The sequence below is a fragment of the Garra rufa genome, chromosome 22 (genome assembly GCF_049309525.1).
Source record: "Garra rufa chromosome 22, GarRuf1.0, whole genome shotgun sequence".
In the NCBI taxonomy this organism is placed as follows: Eukaryota; Metazoa; Chordata; class Actinopteri; order Cypriniformes; family Cyprinidae; genus Garra; species Garra rufa.
Window position 1 is genome coordinate 3,810,857 of NC_133382.1, and position 15,018 is coordinate 3,825,874.

A 15,018-nucleotide genomic window follows, 5' to 3' on the forward strand; every position below is an offset into this window, starting at 1 on the left:
AATTATGGTCTTTAAAATATATATTAAATTCAGTTCTTTTTAATTAATTTGAAAATGTTTAATTTTACTGTTTAATTTGATTTAAGTTTAGTTTTTAATTTAATTTTACTTCAATTGTTTTCATAATTTTAATATTTATTTTGTTTTAATTTATTTACTGTATATTTTATATTAATTGCAATGTATGTCTACACATTCCTACACTGAAATTTGAATAATAAACAGATGTATTTATAGTCTTTATAAAATAAATTTTATTTTTTATTTTTTCTCATTTATTTAGTTTAACAATTATTTTCAGATTTTTTTTAACAGATTTTTAAAAATAAATGCAGAAATGCATATACATTATTTATAATTAATACATACTTATATATTAAATATTAATTAAATATTTAATTATTAATACATATTCATATTAATACTATTAATAATTATGAATTAATAATTAATTGAAAATTCACATGTATGCAAAGTGTAATAAAAGTTTATTAAATTGTAATGTATTTGAAAATGTTTAATTTTTATTTTTAATTTAGTTTAGTTTTTTTATTTAATTTTAGTTAAACACTTGTTTACATTATTTTACAATTTAATATTAATTGCAATGTATTATTTTCTACACATTCCTACACTGAAATTTGAAGAGTTTCACATAATAAATATAGATTTATTTATTCTCTTTATAAAATATATTTAATTTATTTAGTTTAACAATTATTTTCTGATTTTTTACAGATTTTAAAAATAAATTCCTATATACATATACATTATTTATAATTAATACATATAAATATAATTTATATATTATAATAAATTTTAAATAAATAATTCATTATTAATATTATTAATAATTATGAATTAATAGTTCGTTGAAAACTCATTTGAAAATTATGCTTAATATGTGTACACTCGCATATATGCAAGGCATCAGAAATATTACATTGTAATTTATTTAAAAATGTGTTTTATTTTACTGTTTAATTTAAGTTTAGTTTTTTATTAGGGCCCGAGCCCAAAAGGGCGAAGGCCCTATTGTTCTTCTAAGGGTTATTAGGGCCCGAGCCCAAAAGGGCGAAGGCCCTATTGTTCTTCTAAGGGTTATTAGGGCCCGAGCCCAAAAGGGCGAAGGCCCTATTGTTCTTCTAAGGGTTATTATTTTTTTTTTTTTTTTTTTTTTTTTTTTTTTTCTTTTTTTCAACCTTCCGGGCACTTTTGGGGGCCTTAACATACTCAAAAACTCTTGAAAATTTGCACACACGTCGGAATCTGCGGCCATCAGGACGCCAAAGAGGCTGGGACCCGGGCGTGGTTCAGGGCCTCTACAGCGCCCCCTGGAACACAGTTTGAAAACTTGATGTACTGCGCACACATACTTGCATGTATTGATATGAAACTCGGTACACATATAGATCTCACTGAGCCAAACAACTTTTGTACTCTATGTCATGGGCTCCACGCAACAGGAAGTGAGATATTTAGGGCTGTTTAAAAAGCGCATGCTCTGGAATTTAACGTACTCCTCCCAGGAATTCCATGGGATTGTCACCAAACTCGGTCAGCATGATCTCAAGACATTGGGGACGCTAAATTGCGAGGAGATTTTTGATATCTCGAACGGTTTGGCCGTGGCAAGGCGACAAAGTTATGGCGAGAAATGAGAAACAGGAAGTGTCTAATAACTGTTGACCACATTGCCTGATTCTGATGAAACTTCACCAGTTTGTTCGTTGTATGATGCCGATTCCATAAATGTGACTATTATGAGTCAAAGTTATAGCGCCACCAACTGGCAGCAGGAAGTGTGTCATTTTCAAAATGCTTTGATATCAGCCTCTTAATTTTACTCGATTTTCTTTAAACTTCATCAAAATCATGTCAAAACACGGCCGATAAGAATATGTAAAGGGGTCGATGATAAATCGAATGCTGTTGCCATGGCAACATGTCAAACTTTAAAATTAGATTCCTGTCTTTTCGAGGCAGTTAACATGCTTAGAATTTCATGAAACTCAACACACACATCAATATTTATGATAGTTAGACACTGGCAAAAGGTCATAAATGGGCGTGGAGCAGGCACTCTATAGCGCCATCTTTTGACAAAAGTTGGGGGGTTAGTTTTTCCTACAGTCACTAAACTCTGTACATATATTAATCTCATCAATTTGGACAACTTTCTAAATCAAACTCATTAGCTGAGACCAACAGGAAGCCGGCTATTTTGATTTGAATGTGGATTTTTGGAAAAATCAGGCTGTAAACAAATGCACACTACTTCTAAGAACAACCAGCTGTTCACACCAAACTTTTTTAACATGAAGAGAATATTCTGAAGATGTTAAATTGCGACCGGATTTTGGATATCTTGAACAGTGTGGACGTGGTGATTTTTTAAAGATATAGTAAAAAATATTTTTATATCTTTAAAGTGCAGCATCCAAACTCTTTAAAACTTTTTTCACACAGAGATCTAATCATTCTGAGCAAGTGCTGGAAATAAAAAATGTATACAAGCTTCTATGAATTAAAGAAAATTTAAAAAAGAACTCAGAAACCTGCTGTCACTCTGGTGAATGTCTCTACAGTATGTGTGTGCGTTCAGTCAGGCACAGAGAAGCTCATTATTGCAGGGGGGAGGGGTGAGAGGCAGAGAGGGTGACAGAGTAGAGAGCCATCCTACAGACCATCTTTGAACAAAATGCACATACTGTATGTAGTGTAATTACATAAATATGTCTGATCTTTGAGAGTCTGATATTTTGAGAAAATATAAAGGGTCACTAAGTCTTTCATTGTTCATTTTTTGCAGTTGTTGTTTTTTATTTATTTTTTACTTAACTGTACCATGAACTTGTCCTATTCAGTCACATAGCAAAAGATTTTAAAAAATACAACTTTTTAGCATGATCAATTTATCTTCATTGATAGACAATATTTACATAGTGTTATTTATTGAATATAAAATCATAATAATAAAAAATTAAGACAAACTTTGACAACAAAACAAACGTTACTGTTATCTCTTCAAAACATCTGAAAACCATAATTTTAAGATCAGTTATATATATGTATCACCCCGTTAAAATACTCAACTTGATTTTTAAAGATATTTTGAAAGAATGAAGCGTTTATAGAGCACTTTATTGTGTATTGCTGTACACCCACATGAACTGTGTTCATGTTCATGTTAATTCACAGTACATAAACTTTATATGAATACTTTTTTTAGCTTAATATTAATTAACATTAATAAATGCTATTTATTTATTGGTCATGTTAACTGATATAGTTAATTTTAACAAATGAAACTGGATGGCAACATTTTATATTTTGTGTGTATGTGTCTGTGTGTTGATTTTAAAGTGTAACCCTTTCAATTCTGTAAACTTAAAATCCAAACTAGCAGATGGTTACTGTGAATGCATGTGCCAACTGGGCACCGTCTTCCTTATTGATTCTTAGTTATGACAACAATTGATTTTATACAAAAATATATTATACAAAAATTGTACAGATAGGTAACAATGACATTTAAGCAGAAGTGGTGGATATAAAGGAAGCAATAATAACATTTTGCTATCATCATGAATTACATGTTCTTATTTGTAGCATACTGGTTCACAGTTGGCATCTATCTGAAGTCCTTGCATTGATTGCATTTAATTAAATCAACATTATATTTGGTCAGTCTGATCTTGAGGCCTTAGAGATGTTAAATTGTGAAGATCTTGAGTTTTCATTAAAGGGCATGTCCGTGGTGGCCTGACAAAGTTTGATGTTTCTGCATAGACATAGAAGTGGTTATAACTTAGCCTGAAAATGTCTGATCTGCCACAAAATTCACAGGTTTGGTAAGAGTCCTGGCCTGAAGACACCTAAAGACCAATATTCAGATATTATCATAGCGCCACCTGTTGGCAGCAGGATATCTCATATATTTCACTAACTCAAACACACCAAGGTCAATCTGCACCAAACTTCATATGTTTGATAATAGTGCTGGCCTGAACACATCTACATGTCAATAATCAGTTATAGGCATAGCGCCACCAGCTGGCAGCAGCAATTTTGGCACATTTAAATGACTTATGACATATTTTTGCTATATTTACTGTATTAAAAGCATACTGCCCACCGATTGCTGTTTTCCTGAAGCCACCGGTCGGCGGTGAGCCCGGGTGCGAGGGCCCGTTCATCGCTGCTCGCAGCTTTAATTTTAATTGTTTTCATTATTTTACCTTTTTTGTTATGAATTACAATGTATCTCTACACATTCATTGTTTCAAATTTAAATTTAAATAGTTATTTAGTTTAACTTTTCTAAATTTTTATAGTTTTAAAAAAATAATGCAGAAATACATAAACATTATAAATAATGCATAAACATTTTATATAATACAAATAAATAATTTCTAATATATATATAATTATAAATTAATACTTTGTAGAAAATTCTTTTGAAAATTGTGCTTATGTGTACACTAAGAAAAATGTATTGTAATTTATTAGAAAATTTGTTTAATTTTAGTTTAATTTTTTGTTATTTTACTATTTATGTAATATGAATTAGGCTATTTCTACAAATTCCTACATAACACATAATAGAAATTAATTTATAGTCTTTACAAAATATATTAAATTCAGTTATTTAGTTTTACAATTATATATATATTTTTTACAGATTTTAAAAAAATTATTCATAAATACATATAGCCTACATTATTTATAATTAATACAAAAATATAATTCATATGCAATAATATTAATAATCAATTATTAACATAAATATTAAAATTAAAATTCATTTGAAAATTATGCTTAATATGTGTACACTCACATGTATGTCAAGTGTAAAATGTATTAAATCGTAATTTATTTAAAAAAGCATTTATAGTCATTAAGGGAACTGTTAGAATTTACTTTTCGTTAACTTTTAGTTATACTTATTATATATATATATATATATATATTACTATTTATTTTATGCGAATTATACACATATATACGCATTCCTACATTAAAATTTCAATATTGACATTCATATATATATATATATAAACACACACATATGTATGTTGGCTATGTATGTAAGCATTTCAGTTGGTTTAGGTGTGTTTGTAAAGCAGGAATCCAAACTTCACAGATCCTCGTGAGCAGGATCCAGCAAACTTCCCACCCTTCGTTCCCAGGCCACAACTTCATAGAAACAGAAAAGAAAAAAAACGAGAGGAAAAGAAATCGACACTGCAGAAATTCACAATGGGCGGGGCTTAGCGACACAGCCTCATTAAAAATGCCGCTGTTGTCACGTGTCATTGGTTACTTTTCTTCAGGATATAGACAGGAATAAAAATGTAAAGTTTGTTGTGTGTAAGTGCTACTGAAGTGTAGATTTATGGCTCAGTGTAGGAGAAAAACTCATTTTGAGAAAACGGCCTTTAAAAATATGGATTGTAATTGAAATCTATTGAGACAAATAGATAAAGTGCTATAAAAGAAACACTTAACAGTATCTTTTGGATGTTTTCTTTCCACTAGTCTGACAAAACACTTTATGAAAAACCAAGAAGCCCAAAATCTCAAACTTGACAGGTGCATGAAAAAACAGTATTTTTCCTGCAGTGTCTCCCCTTAAAGGAGTAGTTCACTTTCAGAACAAGAATTTATAGATAATGTACTCACCCCCTTGTCATCCAAGATGTTCATGTCTTTCTTTCTTCTTATGTTTTTTGAGGAAAACATTTCAGGATTTCTCTCCATATAATAGACTTCTATGGTGCCCCCGAGTTTGATCTTCCAAAATGCAGTTTAAATGCAGCTTCAAAGGGCTCTAAACGATCCCAGCCGAGGAAGAAGGATCTTATCTAGCGAAATGATCTGTTATTTTATATATAAAAAAACTAACAATTTCTTTTGATATTGGAGGAGAAAATGAGTTGGGAGTTTTTCGACATACCCTAACTGTCTTGAACCGGAATACACCTGAGTTCAGGCAGAGCTAGACAAGACGAGCATTTGAGGTCAAAAAGTGTATAAATTGTAATTTTTCTAAAGAAAATAACTGATCGTTTCGCTTCCTCTGCTGGGCTTTAGAGCCCTTTAAAGCTGCTTTTAAACTACATTTTGGAAGTTCAAATTCACAGGCACCATAGAAGTCCACTATATGGAGAGAAATCCTGAAATGTTTCCCTCAAAAAAACACACAACAGCACAACGATCAGTTATTTTCTAAAAATATTTACAACTTGTATACTTTTTAATCTCAAACGCTTGTCTTGCCGAGCTAGACATTAGACGAGCATTTGATGTTAAAAATGATATAAATTGTAATTTTTTTTTTTAGAAAATAACCCATCGTTTTGCTAGATAAGACCCTTCTTTCCTCGGCTGTGATCATTTAGAGCCCTTTGATGCTGCATTTAGGAAGTTCAGACTCTGGGGCACCATAGAAGTCCATTATCTGGAGAGAAATCCTGAAATGTTTTCCTCAAAAAACATAATTTCCATACAACTGAAGAAAGAAAGACATGAACATCTTGGCTGACAAGGGGGTGACTACATTATCTGTATAAAACCCCCTTGTCATCCAAGATGTTCATATCTTTCTTTCTTCAGTCGTAAAGAAATGATGTTTCTACAGGAAAACATTTCAGGATTTCTCTCCATATAATGGACTTCTATGGTGCCCCCGAGTTTGAACTTCCAAAACGCAGCTTCAAAGGGCTCTAAATGATCACAGCCGAGGAAAGAAGGATCTAACCTAGCAAAACGATGGGTTATTTTCTAAAAACATGCACAATTGATATACTTTTTAATCTCTACATAGAGCTAGACAAGACGAGCATTTGAGGTTAAAAAGTATGTAATTGTAATTTATTTTTTTAAATTTTTTTGGAAAATAACCAATTGTTATGCTAGATAAGACCCCTTTTTTCGCAGCTAGGATCATTTAGAGCCCTTTGAAGCTGCATTTAAAGGTTGTATCAGCGATTTCTAGCCTAAAACATAAAGTGTCAAATTCAGCTGACCTTTCATCACGATCCGCTCGCTGCCTGCCCCATAAATTGTCTGTGAAAAAAACGCGTCTCTCTGGTCAGCCTAGGGTCCGAGATATGCCAAAAAAACAATCGGCACTACCAACCTTTCCACACAAAAACAAACAGTGTTCCAACCAATCAGCGTCAGGGATTTGGTGTTGTGGATTTTCGCCCCGCCTCCCTCACATCCCAGCACCAGTAGGAAAGTCCACAACACCAAACCCCTGACGCTGATTGGTTGGAGCACTGTTTGGTTATCTGTGGTGTGTTGATAGCGCCGATTGTTTTTTTTGGCATATCTCAGACCCTAGGCTGACCAGAGAGACGCGGTTTTTTCACAGACAATTTATGGGTCAGGCAGCGAGCGGATCGTGATGAAAGGTCAGCTGAAATTGACACTTTATGTTTTAGGCTAGAAATCGCTGATACAACCTTTAAGCTGCATTTTGGAAATTTAAACTCAGGGGCACCATAGAAGTCCCTTATATGGAGAGAAATCCTGAAATGTTTTCCTCAAAAAACATAATTTCCGTACGACTGAAGAAAGAAAGACATGAACATCTTGGCTGACAAGGGGGTGAGTACATTATCTGTACATTTTTGTTCTGAAAGTGAACTTCTCCTTTAATGTACACTTAGTTTTGGGAGCCACCGCTCGCCCCCTTGAGGAAGACAACTGTGTTTACAATCGACTATTTATTATCCAGAGATATTCGCCTCCCAATGACGAACTCCGAGCATCATCCTGTGGCTCAGCCAACCCGCTGTCAGGCCGTACGGAGAGCTCATAGTGTTGGCCACGTCTCCGGGCCACGTCGCGCTGCTCTCGCCATCTTTCAGTCGGGAAAAGCCTTGTTTCTAGCGCCGTAGAGGGATAGATCAACACTCTCGCCGCTTCCCGCATAACGTTACATTTCAACGACGCATTCGTCAGATCCAAAGAAACATGAACATATTCAGACTGACCGGGGATCTCTCCCATTTAGCAGCCATCATCATCCTCCTGCTGAAGATATGGAAAACCAGGTCGTGTGCAGGTGAGAAACACAACGAATTCACTAGAAAACGCCGAGTGTCCACTGTTTAGGGCTGGTTTTGATTGTGTGAACGTCTTCTTTGCTCAAAATATGTTCGTGTGATTTGTTTATATGGCAGCTGATCCACTCATTTGTGTTGTAAACTCATGCACTAGGCCTCATTTGTCTGAATTAGACTGAATAAGCAAGTTTTTTTTTTGTTAATGTAATGTTTTAATGCACTCATGTAAGATGCATTGCTCCTGGGTTGCTCCAGTGAACTTAAATTTCGTTTTATAGTGAGTTGCATTAAGTTGCATTGAGTTGCATGACATATATATCAAAAGCAACAGTGATTCGAAATTGAATGTTGTAAAGCCTGTTTTATCTTTGGAGTTTTGCTCTAGTCAGGTTATCAGGCTGTAGATAACTAGTGACTTCATTCATTCATTCTAATTGCATGCTTTGACCGTCTGACGTGGCAGCAGGATGTCATTAGAATATTGTTCATTTTACACTGGTAGCCATTGTTGAGATTTCTGGGGTTATTTTAAAGTTGTTTTGTGACCTTATTGTACAATAACTTTGATGTTGTAACAGCCGTATTCACGTTAATGACTTACTAAACAAACTGAAAGTGTGAAATGGGTTTCGGTTTGCATTAAAGGCAATGAATTGTGCTCACATGCATCTTTGTGGTGTTTGTTTTTCAGGAATCTCTGGGAAGAGTCAGATTCTGTTTGCCTTGGTGTTCACCACTCGCTATCTGGACCTTCTCACTTCCTTCATTTCCTTGTACAACACCAGCATGAAGGTGAAGCTGAGCAAAATAAAGTTCAAAACATGCACATATGTGGCTTTTGGACGACAAAAGCAGTCATAATTAAGATTTATGCATCATAAAGTTAAATAATTAAGGTTTCCATTGATGTATAGTTTGGCTGAGAACTATTTGAAAATCTGGAATCTGAGGGTGCAAAAAAATCTAAATATTGAGAAAAGCACATATAAAGTTGTCCAAAATCAAGTTCTTAGCAATGCATATTATTCATCAAAAATTAAGTTTTGATACATTTACAGTGGGAAATTTACAAAATATCTTCATGGAACATGATCTTTAATATCCTGATGATTTTTGGCATAAAAGAAAAATTGATCATTTTTGGCTATTGCTGCACATAAACCCTTGCTACTAACGACATATTAATATCTTTTTTTTTAATATTAATTTTTTTTTTTTTTTTACTTATTAAAGCTGTGCTGTAACAAAAACTTAAAATGGCCAGTCAGAGTTTGTTTACTCTAGAATACGAATATGCATGAACTCAACTTGGTCATTGTATTTTTTTTTTTAACACAGATTCTGAGATGAAAATTTGTCTTCTGTTTAAAGGGTACAGAAATGATAAGTGTAATTTGTTTTTAATTAAAATAAGGTACTATGTTTGTTTCTGTAATATTTTGTGCTATTAGAGGGGTTTTTATTGTGTCAGACAATATTTGATATTTAAATAATGCTCGATTTTTTTTTTTTTTAGGTCAAATATGTTGTTTATAAATATAATAAATAATTCTTTATAAAAATTCTTGATAAATATTATTTTAATATATATAATATATTCTGTTAACAGTGTGTATATTAAAAATAGAGCTACACTTAACTATGTACTAAAAAAACTATGCATGATATAATATATATTACACTACCAGTCAAAAGTTTTTGGACAGTAAGATTGTTTTTTTTTGTTAAAGAAGTCTCTTTTGCTCACCAAGCCTGCATTTATTTGATTCAAAGCACATCAAAAACAGTAACATTTTCAAATATTTTTACTATTTAAAATAACAGCTTTTTATTTTTACATATTTTAAAATGTAATTTATTCCTGTGATTTCAAAGCTGAATATTAAGCATCATTACTTCAGTCTTCAGTATCACATCATCCTTCAGAAATCATTCTACTATGCTGATTTGCTGCTAAAAAGACATTTATTTTTATGATTATGTTGAAAACAGCGGATTAGAATTTTTCAGGTTTCTTTGAGAAATAGAAAGTTCCGAAAAATTCTATTTATCTGAAATAGAAATCTTTTGTAACATCATACATATCTTTATCATCACTTTTGATCAATTTAAAAGCGTCCTTGCTAAATAAATCTTTGGATCTTCCTATCCATCAAAGAATTCTTGTGAACTGTTTCAAATATTAATAATAATAAATATTTCTTGAGCAGCAAATGAGCATATTAGAATGATTTCTGAAGGATCATGTGACACTGAAGATTGTAATAATAATCCTGAAAATGTAGCTTTGATCACAGAAATAAATTACATTTTACTATATATTCATAGAAATCGGTTATTATAAATAAAATAAAAATAGCTCACAATATTACAGCTTTTGCTGAATTTTGGATCAAATAAATGCAGGCTTAGTGAGCAGAAGAGACTTCTTAAAGCAACATTTTTGTAACATTGTTTTGTTGCATGTCCCCATGCAGCTGATCTATATTGGATGTGCCTATGCCACGGTTTACATGATATACGCTAAGTTCAAAGCCACATATGATGGCAACCACGACACTTTCAGAGTGGAGTTCCTGGTCGTTCCGGTCGGTGGTCTGTCCTTCCTCGTCAACCATGACTTCTCTCCTTTGGAGGTAAGAGCCAATCCAAACTTTCACATTCATTCCCTCATTAAGTCAATCTTAAGTTTTCTCATTTATATTCTCCTCTTCTCCTCATTCTAGATCCTGTGGACATTCTCCATCTATCTGGAGTCCGTGTCCATTCTCCCACAGCTGTTCATGATCAGCAAGACCGGAGAAGCCGAGACCATCACCACTCACTACCTGTTCTTCCTCGGCCTCTATCGCGCCCTGTATCTCATTAACTGGATCTGGCGCTTCTACTTCGAAGGCTTCTTCGACATGATCGCCATCGTGGCCGGCATCGTTCAGACAATCCTGTACTGTGATTTCTTTTATCTCTATGTAACAAAAGGTGGGTGTTTTTGGTTTAAAACCTCTCAGATGTGGTCTTTCTTTATACTCAAAATGGTCCTTATGATGTAGATCAATGCTAAAAACATAACTCATGGTACTCAAGTACTCCATTAATCGGTCAGGTACTTGAGTTTACAAAAGTGACCAAAATGCCCAGACTTGATCGTAAAATGCATTGAAAATTGCACGAAAGTAGTTCAAGTGGTTCTCAACCAGAAGGTTTAGCAATCTTCCAAAGGGAATTATTCAATTTATTTGAAAATAATAATAATAATAATATAATAATAATAATCATTAATTCATTCATTTTTGCAGTGAAATAAATGTTATGTATTTATTAATTTATATATATTTATTTATTTATTTAATTAAAATTTTTTTTAGGTGTGATATTAATAGTAGAGCTGCAAAACGATTAGTTGTAATTAAGTAAACGTTTTATATATATATATTTGATAAATTTATATATATATATTTGTGATATATAATTGTAGAGTACGATTGTAAAACGATTAGTCGTAATTAATCGACTCAAAGTAAACGTTTTATATATATATATTTGATAAATTTTTATATATATATATATATATATTTGTGATATATAATTGTAGAGCTGCAAAACGATTAGTCGTGATTAATCGACTCAAAGTAAACGTCTTTTATATATATTTGATACATTTTTTATATATATAACTTTTTGAGTCGATTAATCACACACACACACACACACACACACACACACACACACCGTTTCAAAATAAAAGTTTGTTTGCGTACTATATGTGTGTACTGTGTATATTTATTGTGTGTGTATTTATATATAAACATAATAAATATACACAGTACACGCACACATAGTATGTAAACAAACTTATATTTTGAATCAATTAATCGCGACTTATCGTTTTGCAGCACTATATAAGTGTTATACATTATTTATAATATGTTATACATAAATTATACATTTATTTCACTCATTTATCCATTCGCTTACTCAATAAAGTTTATTTAAATTAATGCTGGCCAATGATTAATTGCGATTAATCGCATCCAAAATACAAGTTTTTTGTACATAATATAATATATTTAAGAAAAATATTTAATTGTAAATATATTCAAAATATACACTGTATGTGTGTGTATTTATATATACATAATACATATACACAGTACACACACTTATATAAACAAAAGCTTTTATTTGGGGATGCGATTAATCGTGATTAATTGCGATTAATCGTTGCCCAGCACTAATTTAAATGCTAAAAATATAACAACCTGACAATTTTTATTTTGTTTTATTTAGGAGCATGCAATCTAGAATCACAAATTTAACCACAGCGAATTATTTTAATCCACTGACAACAAGTTTTGTGTTTTAAAGCTGAAACACAAGTGGAAATCAAAGCCAATATTAACTTAAGTATTTCAGTGTTTTAAACTGCAGCTGATTGTGGAATCAATGTGACAAAGTACTTCTAGCCATGATCAAACATCACTGTAATCAGTAAGGAAACACCCATTTCAGGCTTGACTGTTTTAACACATTGATATAAAGGTTCAGGATGTAAATCCATCATCACAATGCAGAATGCTGCAATATATCAGCATTGTAGTTTAGGTTTTTATTGTGTGGTTGTATTGATTACATTGAGCTCTTAAGACATGCATATACAGATCTAACCAAAGACTGTTGTGGCTGTCTTATTGTATAGTTGAAAGCAACTCAAGTGTTTCTTTTCATTATCCCAGTGTTGAAAGGAAAGAAGCTGAGTCTGCCAGCTTAAGTCTGAAAGAGCGCAGCGCACGGAGCGGCACGGGACGCAGAGGACGAGTAAGATGCCTGAGACGGATTGCGAAAGAAGAGATCCAGTCCTGTTCACATCAGGTGGTCTGGAACAGCTCTGGACTCAAGCCCAGGCCGAACCACGGCTTCACCAAGTCTTCGGATTCCTGTTTTATGCATCTTGTCTTACCCTTTTTTTATTATTCTGTATCAAAGAAAAAGTTTTCTACATGAAACGTGTACTATGATTTGACCGACGGCATCATAAACGAGCTGAAAATTGCCTCTTGTGGCAATGCAAACAGGCAGGGACTGATTCTTATGATGAATTTTTGAGTTTGTAAGAGTATTTTCAATCTGATTAAATGTACATGTTTTCAAAAAGATTATGGGAGTATTTGTTGCTCCGTGGGATAAAATTGAACGAAATTGCTCAATTTCTTAATGCAGTAATCCTTTGTTAAAGAAGGTCAGTCATAATATAGTGGTTTCCCAAACCTCTCGTGCAATTAGGTTCAATCTCAATGTTTGCAAGATGGAAAATTTCAAATTTGTATTTAAAACAGCTCAGTTTTTTGGGAACCATGCCACTGTTTGTCAGCGTACAGTATTGACACTGCCTTTATCACTGTAAATGGCTTCATAAAGAACCAAAAAATAAATTGTACAAATGTTCTCACAGATAACGCAGTTTATTTTTTAGGATTTAAAAAAATATACTTTTCTGAAAATGTTTTGTTTTTGCTTTGCTTTGCTTTGGGGGTTTTTGTTTTCGATTGGTGTAAAATGGTGCAATTTGCTGGAATGTGAACTCATTGATCACAAATTGATCCTGAATCACTTTTCAGCAGAAAGTCTTTACCTGACCAGTATTGCCCATACTATATTAATATTAGCATGTTTATTGGTGAGATGTTTATTTTATTTCTGGTCTGTATGATCAGCCTTTTTTTAATCACTAAAATTACCACAGCCAGGTTTTAGATTTGCTTTTTAATCAAGCTTTTGCATGGTGGCACAACCAAAAATAAAGATTTTATGGGAAACGCTGGTTGTTTTGAAAATGTAATGCCTTTTTAATCACTACAGGCCTTATGAAGCGGCGTTGAATAATCTCACACAATTAATATATAATTAAGATGAAAAACCAGAAGCTTTGAAATATCAAATGTCCTGTGATGAATGTGATTTAGATCGCTAGTTCGCTACAACGAATTGTTTCTAGATTCACTCACGAATCGGATTGAATCGGCCTGAGCGGCCGAACGTGCCTTTTCCGAACGCGTCCGACTAGAACCGAAAACCGACGATCTTAACGGGCGAAAAGTAAGTTCTATTTTTGTTGTAAATATTGCAAATAAAATTGCTTGACTGGATGGCAGATTAACGTACATATTAAACAGTGTTTGCTGTAATAAGAACATTTTAGTAAAGCTGGAAAAGGCCTCGGTGGAGGTAATTATTATTAATATTAGCCTAGGCCTATTGCTGCCTTACATAATAAACTACACTACCAGTCAAGATTTTATTATTATTATTTTTTTTAAAAAGTCTCTTCTACTCACCAAGCTTTTGCATTCATTTGATCCAAATTACAGCAAAACAGTAACATTTTGATATATTTTTACTATTTAAAATATCTGCTTTCTATTTAAATATATTTTAAAACGTAATTCCTGTGATTTCAAAGCTGAATTTTTAGTAACATTACTCCAGTCACATGATTCTTCAGAAATCATTCTAATATTCTGATTTGCCGCTCAAAAAACATGTATTATTGTTATTGTTGAAAACAGCTGAGTAGAATTGTTTCATGTTTTTTTTTTTGATGAATGGAAAGTTCAGAAGAACAGCAATTATCTGAAATGGAAATCTTTCGTAACATTATAAATGTCTTCATTATCAAGCAAAAAATACATATGCATATAAATATATATAATTATGTTTTAAATATTGATAAATGTAGCAAATCAGTATATTAGAATGATTTCACAACGATTATGTGACACTAAAGACTGAAGTAATGATTCTGAAAATTTAGCTTTGATCGCGGGAATAAATTACATTCTAAAATATATTCAAACAGAAAACAGTTATTTATAATACCAAAAATATTCAAAATTGCTATTATATATTTGTACTATTTTGGCTCAAATAAATGCAGGCTTGGTGA

At 32.5% G+C, this 15,018-nt stretch overlaps 1 protein-coding gene across 1 annotated transcript; it reads left to right on the top strand.

Annotated features, from left to right (window-relative positions):
* The first annotated feature begins 7,808 nt into the window (after positions 1-7,808).
* kdelr2b (KDEL endoplasmic reticulum protein retention receptor 2b) lies at positions 7,809-13,520 on the top strand. Its single transcript, XM_073828314.1, has 5 exons — positions 7,809-8,077; positions 8,770-8,870; positions 10,556-10,714; positions 10,805-11,057; positions 12,812-13,520. The coding sequence occupies exons 1-5, from the start codon at positions 7,987-7,989 to the stop codon at positions 12,844-12,846; spliced, it is 639 nt and encodes a 212-aa protein (XP_073684415.1). The 5' UTR covers positions 7,809-7,986; the 3' UTR covers positions 12,847-13,520.
* Positions 13,521-15,018: the final 1,498 nt, after the last annotated feature.

Bases quoted from the DNA above. Each gene is read 5' to 3' on its own strand.
- kdelr2b (XM_073828314.1), top strand. From the start codon at position 7,987: ATGAACATATTCAGACTGACCGGGGATCTCTCCCATTTAGCAGCCATC. The intron at 8,078-8,769 runs GTGAGAAACACA...TTTGTTTTTCAG, and splicing joins GAAAACCAGGTCGTGTGCAG to GAATCTCTGGGAAGAGTCAG. The intron at 10,715-10,804 runs GTAAGAGCCAAT...TCCTCATTCTAG, and splicing joins ATGACTTCTCTCCTTTGGAG to ATCCTGTGGACATTCTCCAT.